This window comes from Molossus molossus, unplaced genomic scaffold (genome assembly GCF_014108415.1).
Source record: "Molossus molossus isolate mMolMol1 unplaced genomic scaffold, mMolMol1.p scaffold_m16_p_19, whole genome shotgun sequence".
NCBI lineage: Eukaryota > Metazoa > Chordata > Mammalia > Chiroptera > Molossidae > Molossus > Molossus molossus.
In genome coordinates, this window is record NW_023425354.1 from 30,258,436 (window position 1) to 30,271,338 (window position 12,903).

General features: G+C 41.1%; 2 protein-coding genes across 2 annotated transcripts; both read right to left on the bottom strand.

Annotated features, from left to right (window-relative positions):
• Positions 1–3,199: 3,199 nt before the first annotated feature.
• On the bottom strand, positions 3,200–3,676 carry LOC118634393 (keratin-associated protein 1-3-like). Its single transcript, XM_036268884.1, has one exon. It carries the CDS (start codon positions 3,674–3,676, stop codon positions 3,200–3,202), a length of 477 nt encoding a protein of 158 aa, XP_036124777.1.
• Positions 3,677–9,966: 6,290 nt separating this feature from the next.
• On the bottom strand, positions 9,967–10,512 carry LOC118634391 (keratin-associated protein 1-3-like). The gene has a single exon (XM_036268882.1). It carries the CDS (start codon positions 10,510–10,512, stop codon positions 9,967–9,969), a length of 546 nt encoding a protein of 181 aa, XP_036124775.1.
• Between the last annotated feature and the right edge of the window lie 2,391 nt (positions 10,513–12,903).

Consider the following 12,903-nt stretch of genomic DNA (forward strand, 5'->3'; position numbering starts at 1 on the left):
GTCTTTTAATCATAAAAGACTGTTAAATTTTATCAATTTTTTTCAGTGTAGCAATTGAGATAAGCATATGTTCCCCCTTCATTCTGCTATGTGACGTATCACATTGATTGATTTTCATATGTTGAAAATCTACTTGGTCATGGTGTATATCCTATTAATGTGCTTTTGGATTCTGTTTGATAGTATTTTTTCAAGGAATATCGCATCAATATTAATGAAGGATATTGGTCTATAATTGTATTTTCTGACTTTGGTATCAGGATAATGCTGGCTTCATAGGATGAGTTTGGAAGTGTTTCCCCTCTTTCATTTTTTGGAAGAATTTGAGAAAGATTGGTCTTATTTTTTTTGTTTGTTTGTTTGTTTGTTCGTTTGGTAGAATTCATGATACTGGAATTTTCTGATACTGGAATTTTCTCTGTTGGGAGGTTGTTTATTACTGATTCAATCTCCTTATTAGTTATAGCTCTGTTCAGATTTCTATTTCTTTATGATTCAGTTTCGATGGGAATTACTCATTTCATCTAGGTTCTCCGAGTTGTTGGCTAATTCTATACATATTATTACTAGTTCTTTTAAATATGTAATATTGCAGAGTCTGAGCACACCACACCTTATTCAGTCATCTCCTACTGATAAGTACTCAATTGTTTTTAGTTTGAGCTTTTGAATTTTAAAATATCATAGAATTTTAAGCTGAAAGTGACTTTAAGCAGGTACAGAATTAGGTGATTAGAGGTGGTCCCATGATGTAGGGAACTGAGCTCTTAATTGAGAATTAAATTAATTAAACCAAATAAGCTTCTCAAACTGGTTCTAAGTGACCGAACCTCAGAAAAGTCACTTAGTCCCTCTGCTTAGTCCCTTGCTTTAGTCATCTGTAAGATGAGATGACACCTCCAGGGCTGAAATTGTGTCATTGCTCCACCAGATCATTCATTCCTTAAGGGCATGATCTGCCCATGTCTGGTTCACCTTGCTTTCTACTCATTACCTTCCGCACCACCTTGCATGTAGATGCTCAGTATGTGCTTGTTGAATTGAAGAGGGAATGAATGGTTGGCAGCGTATGGTAATGGTAAACAACTAGATTTCCTGTTACCAAAGTCACTTGTCCATTTCCTTTCTCATCAGGAGCTGTTAGGTAGTGACACCTGAAGGTTGTCAGTAGGTGGAATCAGAGGGGTAAGAGGAGAGATGTGTCTTCATTTTTATTCTGTTGTTCAAGGGGTGTCTTCTGGATTGATCGTGTCTCTAGGTGCTATGTCGGGAAAACTGACATTGCTTACATGTTATCCTTCATTCATGCTTTCTAATTACTTAATTTTTATTAACCCTTGAATGAATAAAGCATTGTAAATTGTAACCAAAATAATATTCTTTTTTTTTTTTTATCCTCACCTGAGGGTATGTTTATTGATGAGAGAGAGAGAGAGAGATCAGTTGCTTCCCTTACATTCCCCAACTGGTGCTGGCACCCATAGTCCAGGTATGTGTCCTTACGGGGAATTGAACCCACAGCCTTCTGATGTATGGGGTGATGCTCCAGCCAACCGAGCCACCCAGCCAGCGCCAAAGTAATATTCTTTTTTTTTTTTTTATCCTCACCTGAGGACACTATTCTACTTTCTTGTTCAGATAGAGTGGGAGGGAGAGAGAGGAAGAGAGAGAGAGAGAAACATTGACGTGAAAGGGACACATCGAGTGGCTGCCACCTGCTCGACCAACCAGGGCCAGGGACAAACTGCAACCGAGGCATATGCCCTTAGCGGGAACCAAACCCGGGTCTCTCTGGACCACAGGCTGACTCTCTAACCGCTGAGCCAAACCAGCCAGGGCCAAAGTAACATTCTTAATAAAAAATAATACCTTCAGTCTCATCCAGTTTTAATCCCAAGGAGCCATTAATTAATCCTGATCCTGTCTTCAAAACCACCCAAACTTATGAAATATTCTGTAATACTTGTGTTTAAATGTGTATCAATTCGTCATATATGTGTATTATATATACGTGAATGGATATGTATAATAAATATGTGTGTAATTCTGTTAAGTATACATTTTAAGCCAAAGTACACACGTTGATTCTAAAAACAGAGCAAAAACTTTGTTATCCTCACTTTCAGTTTAGAAACCAGGGGAGAAGTTTTGGGAGTAAAAATGTCCATCTAATTAAAAGCATATTCCCTCAGAGAGGCTTCCCCAACTTGTAGTTCTCTTGCTTTACTCTGTGAGACCACGTGTAAAGGAACTGTTGCCTGAAAGAGAATTCCTCTAATAGACATGAAAAATCACTCCTACTCTGGCGCTAGAGTCAGAGGTCCTGACTTCGGTAGCTTTCTGGTGTGAAAGCAATGTGTTAAGTCAGGATATGGCCACCGAGCTGTGCCGTTTCTGAGCCCCTAGCACTGCTTTTGCTGGATCTTTGTATGGGGATTAACCTCCATCCGATCTGATCAAATGTCCTAACATTGTATAAGAAGAGCAGTGTGGTCCGGCCGGTGTGGCTCAGTGGTTGAGCGCTGACCCCTGCACCAAGAGGTCACCTGTTCAATTCCCGGTCAGGGCACATGTCCAGGTTGTGGGCATGCAGGAGGTGGCCAATCGATGTTCTCTCTCATCGACGTTTCTATCTCTCTCTCTCACTTCCTCTTTCTCTAAAATCAATAAACGGAAAAGAAGAAATGTGTGGGATCGCAAAACCAGATTAAAGTGTTTTGTATGACTTTCTATGAAATAGACATCAGGAGCACACTCAATGAAGAGAAAGCGATATGTCTGCTGCACCAAATAGATATAATTTATTAGACCGTGGAATGGTACGCCCCTCTTGTGGGAAGTGCAGTTGGCAGGATGGTGGAGTGTAGGAGGCAAGTGTTGCTGAGGAGTACAGATGGTTCTTCACGGCCTCGGCGGCACTGAGCCCTGGAGCATGGGGTCAGACACTTGTGGAAGGTCAATCCCAACACAAACTGGTGTTCCCATTTCTTGAGTCAGATTTGTGTTTTGGCAGCCTCAATGGGGAGATCAGATCTGTGAGGCTCAAATATTTGGTAACCCCCAAAACAAAAGCCAAATAAAAGTTCAAGAACTTGTTAGTGGTCCAGGCATGGCTGAAGAGGTAATTAGTTCATGGATTGAGTTGGAAGCTGAAACTTCAGGTTGAAAATCAGCAACCTGGCTTTTAGCAGGTGGGCTTTTAGCAGGTGGGCTCACAGCAGGTGGGCTGGCAGCAGTAGCAGCAGCAGGCTGGGCGGCAGGCAGACTGTCCACAGTAGGATGGGCGGCAGCAGGAGGCCTGGGCATGGTGCAGCTGGCAGCAGGTTGGGGGGGTGCAGCTCATCACACAGCAGGGGGGCAGGCAGGTGTCCTCCACGCGGCAGTCAGGGCGGCACCACCTGGTGCGGCAGCTCATAGCTCCACAGCCACCAGCCTGGCCACAGCCAGTGCCACAGCCGGTCCCACAGCCGGTCCCACAGCCCATCCCACAGCCGGTCCCACAGCAGCTGGTCTGGCAGCAGGTGGGCTGGCAGCAGCTGGGCTGGCAGCAGGTGGGCTGGCAGCAGCTGGGCTGGCAGCAGCTGGTCTGGCAACAGCTGGGCTGGCAGCAGCTGGGGCCACAGGTGCCGCAGGAACAGCTGGGAAACCCACAGAAGCTAGTGGTGCAGCAGGCCATGGTGACAGGAGTTGTGTTGAGAGTTGGGTTGCTTGGAGAATTTTCTAGTTTTGGCGATGACTTCCACATTGGGCCTTATATAAGCCCTGGCCAGCTATTATTTACATACTTCCCAAAGTCTCTTCCTTGTTTGTGTTTAAATAACTTGTTTTTGAATGCTAATTGCTCTGGTCCTGAGTTATTTGTTCGACCTTCTGAAAGCCTTTAAAAGTTTATTTTATGTGGTCTTCAATTAGGATTCTTCACCATGGCCAAGTAGTCAGTCATTAGCGTTTGTTGAGTACATAACCCCTAATTTCCCATATTTGTTACAATTTGCTCATTGCCTGAAGAACAATTGACTGATGCCTCACCTTTAAGGAGTGTCAATATTACTCAGTGTTGACCCTAATCACTGAACTCTTGGGTCTCACATGACAGTTTAATTCTCAGCAACATGGCCTCCGATGTTGACAGCTGCCCCCTCTCTACCCTTTCTTCTCTTGACTTTGCAAAATGATTCAGCTGGCCAGAATGCGATGCTCTCACGGGGGCTAGGAACTATGGGTGGGTTGCTACTGAAAACATTTTTGAAACACTTATGTGTCCACACAGTTCCAAGTACTTGGCTTGCATCAATTCATTTAATTTTCACAGCCATCCTACGGGGTGGGTACTGTTGCTATTCCATCATCTATATGAGGACACTAAGCCCTAAACCGATTGAACTCCTTCACTCAAGTTCACACGAACACATGTGAATCTGAAATCTGAACCCATGCCATCTGACTCCAAACTAAGCTCTTTAAACCGTTACAGTCAATTCTGTCTTTTCCAGGTAAGCAGGAAAATAAAAGAAAGAATAATAAAAGAAAAAGAAAAGAAAAGTCGCCCCCTTTCTTGCAAATGTTTGGAGGGTAAAGGGAGGAAAGACAGAGTGTAGGGTGAGTAATAACACTGTTGATTAGAGATTTCTCTGGAGATTTAATTTTTTTTAAAAGTATGTAATAAGCATCCGTGAAGAAAAATCTTAAGTGCTAATAGAGTTAAACTACTTGACTTGTGACTCCATTCAGTCTTTGATTTTAGGCTAGTCTATGTATTTAAATGTTCTTTTCTTAAAACTGAGATACAATTAACATATAACATTGTATTAGTTTTAAGTGTACAATGTAATGAAATGATTTGATATATGTATATATTATGAAATGATCAGCACAGTAAGTTAATTAAGATGCATTACCACTGTAGTTACACATTTTTTTCTTGTGATGAGAACAAATGTTTTTAACTACACAAAAAAATCATGCTCTTAATATATAAAACTGGCGTATGCCCGGCCGGTGTTGCTCAGTGGTTGAGCATCAACCCATGCACCGAGAGGTCACTGGTTTGATTCCTGGTCAGGGCACATGCCCAGGTTGTGGGCCAAATCCCCAGTGGGGGGTATGTAAGAGGTGGCCAATCAATGTTCTCTCATTGATGTTTCTATCTCTCTCTCCCTCTCCCTTCCTCTCTCTCTAAAATCAATAAAGAAAATAAATAAATGAATAAAATAAAACTGGAGTATGTGGCATACTGTGGTGTTAGACCTACAGTGTGCATTTCACTGTAAATGTCAGAGACTAATCCAATGTCATTTACAGGGTTTGAACCAGAACACCAAGTGTTAGCTCTGCTTCTCTAGAAATGACAACTTTGAGTTCAGACCATAACTCTCCCCAAGTGAGAATTAAGAAATTTTCAAATTCCACATCAAATGTGAATCGAAAGGTAGGGTTCTTTGTGAATTTGTTTGCTTCTTCTCCCTTCACAAATCTGTATCACTGATTCTTTGATTAGCTAATTTTCCCACCGTGGACGTTTGAAATATGTGGATTTGTCATTACTACAATCTCAGGATCTATCTAATTCATATCTAAATTCAGTAGAATCTTTGATACTAAAGTGATTTATCTCCCCTTGCACAAATCTCAGATGTTTGAGGAGTTGAAATGCATGTTGATAAGGGCGCTGGAGATATTAACACTATGTCATATTTCCATATCTGTGCTTTTCTACTGTGGCTTGCTTTCAACATCTTTCTCAGTCCAAAATTCAACTCAATTTTCACATTTCTAGTCTTCAGGTGCCCTGAGATAATTCTTAAGAATAAGATGTTCTAGTCAGGATTCTCTAGAGAAACAGAACCAACAGGATATATAAACACAGGAGTGGGCAAAAGTAGGTTGTGAGGGACACTCTTTTCCGTTAATAAAGCTATTGTAATAATCGTAACCTGCGTGTCTTTGTCCATACGGACAACTGTAAACCTACTTTTTTCTACCCCTGTATATAAAGTATAAACATATATGTTTATTTATTATGAGGGATTGGCTCATATGATCATGGAGGGGAGAAGTCCCACCAGGAGCACTGACCTGAGGGCAGAAGACAATGAATGTCCCAGCTCGATCAAGAGAGCAAATTTGCCCTTCTCCTGCCTTTTTGGTTTTATTCAGGCCCTCAGTGGATTAACTGATGCCTGACTGCATTGGTGAGGTGATCTATCTTTTTATTATTTTATTAATTAATTTAGTTTTAAAATTTTTTATTAATTTATTTTTGTTACAGATGTCTCTCCTTTTTTTCCCCATTGACACCCTCCTCCTCTTCCCCCCCACCCTGTACCCAGCTTTGTTGTCCATGTCCATTGGTTATGTGTACATGCATATAAGTTCTGTGGTTTATCTCTTCCCTCCTCCCATCACCCCTCCTCTGAGGGTTGTCAGTCTATACCCTACTTCCACGTCTCTGGGTCTACCCTATTCCTCAGACTGTTATGTTCATTATATTCCACAAATAAGTGAGATCATGTGATATTTGTCTTTCTCTGCTTGGCTTATTTTGCTTAGGCTAATACTTTCCAGGTCCCTCCATGTCATCTCAAAGGATAAGAGATCTTTCTTTCTTACAGCTGCATAGTACTCCATTGTGTATATGTACCACAGCTTTTTTATCCATTCGTCTACTGGTGGACACTTGGGCTGTTTCCAGATCTTAGCTATTGTAAATAGTGCTGCTATGAACATGGGGGTACATATATTCTTCCTGATTGGTGTTTCAGGCTTCTTAGGGTATATTCCTAGGTGATCCATCTTTTTAAATCAATCTTCGATTGAATGCTAATCTCTCCTAAAAACACCCTCAGTGGCTCACCCAGAAATAATATTATCTGCTTATCCCTTAGCCCACTCAACTTGAGACAAAATTAATTCTCACAAATCCTGCCAGTGTGGTTTAGCAGTTAAGCATCGGCCCATGCATTGAGAGGTCACTGGTTCAATACCCAGTTAAGATACATACCCAGATTGCGGGCTCGATCCCCAGTAAGGGGTGTGCAGGAGGCAGCTGAACAGTGTTTCTCACATCGATGTTTCTAACTCTCTCCCTCTTCCTTCCTCTTTTTCTAAAATCCATAAAAATATATTTATAATATTAAATAAAGAAATGAATTCTTCATTAAAAAATTAACTATCGCATAATGTATGATACTTAAAATTTGAGAATTCTCCCCCTCTGTCACAGATGAAAGATTAGTCTGAACATTAGTCTGAACATTCCCTTCCCTCCCCTAAATAATCCCCCAAATAAATAAAAAAAATCAAGTTTTTTTTTTTCCAACTACTTAAACCCATTTCTTCCTGATTGGTCCTCATACAAATAGAGTAAGAAGTTGACTCCTTTGTGATCTTCCCCATGTAGATATTCTATCCTACTCAAATGCCGGTACTCCTGTTGGTGGTCTTTGGGGGAAGAAATACCAGCAACTTTACATTTAAAGCTTTTTACTATTACTGTGCTCATTCCTTTTGGTTTTAGTTACTTCATTTAAGTTATTCCAGATCATTCCAGTACCATAAGAGAGGATGTGTTTATCTGATTTTTAAATGTTTATAGATACTAATGTATTGAATTATTTTTCTTGAAGATGTCAGGATTGCGTTGTTCTAGTTATGTTTTGGGGGTTCTTTCACTTTCTTAAACTCATTTAATCAGTTCTCTATATCATTGTGCCTGCCTTACTTAAATTCCTGAGAGCTAAGACATGGTGGATGCACCAACCAAATCAATGCCCCCAACTTTTTATCCGAAACCAAGTAACATGACTTTTCTCTCTTCCCCTAGATCCCAGCCTGCCTCCTTTCCGTGCTTCTGAGCTGAAACCTTCTAAGTGAAAGGTGCATCCAATCTAAATCATCCCGACCTGATGGGAGGCAGGAGAGTGGCAGAGGGGGGAGTAGAGTGTTGACAGCCTTTGGGAGGTGTTGTATGAGAATGTGTGGATTGTGCCCTGAAGGGGGTGTTCTGTCCCCCAGAGGAAGGAGGACCTTATTCTTCACACAAAGAGCTGTGGGCTCAATAAGCTGCACATTCCTTGGGGTGCACTGAGCCAAAGGTGGTGTCTTTTTCTAATCTTTGTGACGTTGTGTTTGCGGAGACCCCCATCCCTTTGACTTTTTAAAATATTGAGGTGAAATTTACGTAACATAAATGACCATTTTAAAGGGTACAGTGGAGTGGCCTTTGGTGCATTCACTACGGGTGCCCCCTCCTCTCCAGCTCCAACCCTTTCCTCACCCAGAGGAATGCCCAACAGCCTTTAAGAATCACCCCTCCTTCCCCTCTCCCTCCAGCGGTTGGCTCACAACTTTGATTTTAAGACCCCAAAGATTTGATGTGTTATAATAGAAGCCCCATTATGTGTCTTTCATTTCATTCTTGCTTCATTCTAGAACTCTCTGCGGAGACTGGAATGAAAATGGGGATATGCCACCCCATTCATTTAAGTTCATCCCTGGAACGGATGTTTATGTTCTGCTTCACAATACACAAGAGAACTGCAGAGCTATTATAAAAACATTTTGTGAGGTATATTTCGAGGAACAGCAGGATGCAGGATGCTAGTTGGGGACAGGTGACTGGAGAATCCCCTGGTTAGGTCAGTTTGGGAGCTCCGCTTACGGAGGCCGCTTTGGGCCATCTCGGGCCCTTGATATTCCAGTGTGCTTTATACATATGAAATGGTGCTAACACATGCAACAGCGTTTGACCATTGACTACATTTTCGGCTTTGGGAATTGAAGGGACTGTCAGTGTGCCACCTGTTTAGAAAACGACCTTATGCCTGGAAGGGACATTGTAAGTGAAACTCCAATTCTCCCATTTGCCCAGGCAGGTGAAGGGATTGCACAAGAATTCATGGATTATTAGTTACAGGGCGGGGTCTAGAACTCAAGATGCCTTTACATCTTATGTATTATTGTAGAATCTTGTGTTTATTGTCTTTCCAATTATGCATTACCCCTTTTAAGCCCTTGCTGAGTGAAACACTTGTGTACAGAATCATATATAAATGAAAGGAACAGATTTGGCAATGTTGTCAAGAAGCTAAATGACATAAAATTCCTTTTTGTAAAGTTCTTCTGCACACCAGTCCATCAATTGCACATTTGAGGACCTCGAGAAATAGTTCATAAATACTGATGTATTCTTTCAATCACATATTTTGGTTGCAGAATATTGGACCATTTAATGGCAAAACAAAAGAAAATCACCTTTTATTTTACTAAAAATCTTTTTTAATTTAATTAATTTGTTTTTGTTACAGATGTTTCTTCTTTATCCCCCACTGACACCCTCCTCCCATCCCCCACCCCCAGAATTGTTTTCTATGTCCATTGGTTATGCCTATATGCATAAGTTCTTTGGTTTATCTCTTACCTCCCCTCTGCCCCCCTCCTCTGAGGTTTGTCAGTCTGAACCCTACTTCTATGCCTCTGGGTCTATTTTGTTCATTACCTTATTTTGTTCATTATATTCCACAAAACCACCTTTTAAAGACCACTCTTAAAGGCACAGTAATGGAAAACCATACCTCTATGCTGCATTTATTGAGATTTTGAAAAATCCAAGTACCCCAGTAGTAATAACAAGTTCCAAAGTAAAGAACTCTTCAACAATGACTTCATCACTGAAGAATGAAAATTTTTATTAAATCCCAAACCCAATGAGCTGTAGAAATATTTCAGGTGGTATTTATAGCAATATATTATGCACTCTTTTCACATTGTAGGACTTCGGTTGATATCCAGGCCTATGAAATATTTTTGGCCTTCTATTATATACGTTACATCTTAGGGAAATCATGTAGCCATGTGACAAGAGGTTGCAAGCTGGTTATGGGTATTGAAGCTCGGAAGTCTGTAGGGACTCTACACTGGTTAGTTTGGATGTGCTGTTTTCTCAGGATTCCCTTCAGAAGGAGGTTTTCAACAGGTGGGCTCACAGCAGGTGGGCTGGCAGCAAGTGGGCTCACAGCAGGTGGGCTGGCAGCAGTAGCAGCAGCAGGCTGGACGGCAGGCAGACTGTCCACAGTAGGATGGGCGGCAGCAGGAGGCCTGGGCATGGTGCAGCTGGCAGCAGGTTGGGGGGGTGCAGCTCACCACACAGCAGGGGGGCAAGCAGGTGTCCTCCACGCGGCAGTCAGGGCGGCACCACCTGGTGCGGCAGCTCATAGCTCCACAGCCACCAGCCTGGCCACAGCCAGTGCCACAGCCGGTTCCACAGCCGGTCCCACAGCCCGTTCCACAGCAGCTGGTTGGCTGGCAGCAGCTGGTCTGGCAGCAGGTTGGCTGGCAGCAGCTGGTCTGGCAGCAGCTGGTTGGCTGGCAGCAACTGGTCTGGCAGCAGCTGGGCTGGCAGCAGCTGGTCTGGCAACAGGTTGGCTGGCAGCAGCTGGTCTGGCAGCAGCTGGGGCCACAGGTGCCGCAGGAACAGCTGGGAAACCCACAGAAGCTGGTGGTGCAGCAGGCCATGGTGGCAGGAGTCGGGTTGCTTGGAGGAGTTTCTGTGTTAGGGCTGCTTGTTCCACTTGGGCCTTTTATAGGCCATTTTCTGGGTGATGAAAAGCATTTTTATCTTGTTACTCTTTAAGCAAGCTTTCCCAGGGCCCTCTGATTATTCAAATCCTGAGTTATTTTAAATATATGTCCAAATTGGTTTTTCCTTATTGCTCAGCTAGCATTCACCAAATATGTTTGGTAGTCCTCGTTAGCGTTTTGATGTTTTGTATCCAAACAATGCTGTAATTTTCACCTGACAAAGTGACTCTCACTCATGAGATGATGAGATTTTGGGGTCATATTCACCAAAACTTAAGTCTTCAGAAAAAAATATTAACCGTTGGTTGTTATTGTTAACCACTGCCTTTATGTAAGGCTATCTATATATTTTTTGGATTAATAAGATTATAGTCTTGACAATTACCCAGATAGAAACTCTGATAAACTCCATATTCATAGAAATTCATAGATCTTTCTAGAAATTGGGTCTCTCCAATTTCTATGCTCTCTCCTGAAGTTCCCACATTCAGCCTTGAGGAAACTTTTATCACTCAGGAGGACACATGGAACAAAACCAGTTCCATTCCAATTTAATGTGCATATTTTGATATTACAAATTTAAAATAAGGGTTAAAATTTATATCCAGTAATTAGGGGGAAAAAATCACACAAAAAATGTGTATTTCTATGAATCATGTAAATCACTGCTCTACAGATTATCTGGACAGTATTTATTTCTCAAAGGTGGGATTCATTTCAGTTTACGTCACTTTCTGTAACTCCACCTTGTATCTTATGAAAAGATATCAGAACAAGGAGCACAACAACTTGATTCACAAAGGGGAAAGAATAAAAGAAAAAGCCGGACTTTGGAAATACTTTTTCTGGGTGATAGTGCTTGTAAGACAGGTTAGGAAATGAGGGATCAAATATTGTTCAATAAGTGCAAAGAGAGTCAAATAAATTCCAGCAAAATAAAAGTTGAAACCATTCCTCGTGGTTGCTAAAAGAAAAAGTATGACTTTCCATTTGATGTTCATGGTTACATGGGGGGAATGAAAAAAACAAAACAAAAAAACCAAGTTGTGGCCAAAAGAACTTAGTATTGCTACTTGTGGTAGGCTTATTCCTTCCGATCATGAACAGAAGCACATAGTCAGCTTTTATGAGGTAGAGGTGTTGGTTAGAACGAGGACAAATTTAAAAAGTGATTCATGCTGGTGTCAGTAAAGATGTATATGTCATATGATAACTATGACTGTAGCTATAAGTTGAAAAATAGTTAGATGGAATCTTTACATATTGGAGATCAAAACCTTAGTAAATCATCTTGTTTAACCATTTAATTTTATAGGTATCAAAACTGACATAATTTTTTTACATATATAACATGTTTATTAAATTCTATTATGGCACGAGGCACTAAAGTGTTATGCAGAATGCAAGACATAATCTGTCTGCCTCATATCTTGCTCTAGTGCATAAATCAGTATAGTATTGATAGGAGGGATTAATCAAGGAAAAGAGTCAAATATAGACCTATTCAATCTCAAAGTTCAATGTTAAATTTCCTCTGAGCATCAGTTGATGTTCGAATATTATTGAGTCAAGAAATGGCTGCATTTTGGAGATGTTAGTGACTTGCTCCATTCACACAGCCAGTCCATAGCCAGAAGGGCTGGGTATAAAACTCTTATCCTTCACTCCTAAATCTGTTCATTTTATTTTATACCATGCTACTTTCTGGGATCAGAGTTAGTAAAATTCTTTGGTTTCTATTTTTAAAAATATTTTATAATAGCTCAAGAATATGAATATTAGTGGAAGACAGAATACACTGTGGAGTAGTGATTTGAAACACATGGTAAATAAGCATAGATATGTTAAAATTCTTTCAGGCGTCTGCTGACCCCAAGAAGAGTTTCCTCTGGAACTGTAATAAGTCATGTTTGCTTTCTAATTGTTTCTCACATTCAGATTAGTTAATATTCCTTCTGGGTTTCCAGGTCTGCCATACTCTTTGTGTCTTCTTTATTTTGTAGTGGCCATCATTATAATTCAGCTCTCAATCTGTTTCTGTATAGTCATTATATATCTAGGCTTTGGCCTTCTGTCTTTATGAGCAGTGACCATAGGAATCACCCCAGTGTCCAACTCCTGTCAAGCCATTCCCTGTCTCAAGGCTTTCAACAGCTCCTTAGTGCTTATTGCTTTAAGGGTATACTCATTTGGTTAATATTCAACACACAGATTTTCCAAATGTACCTTCCACTATTACTCTAGATATATCCAATGCTCCCAGCCAACTATCCTCCGAACGACATGTCTGTACCTTTGTGAATACTGTTTCCATTGCTGAGAATG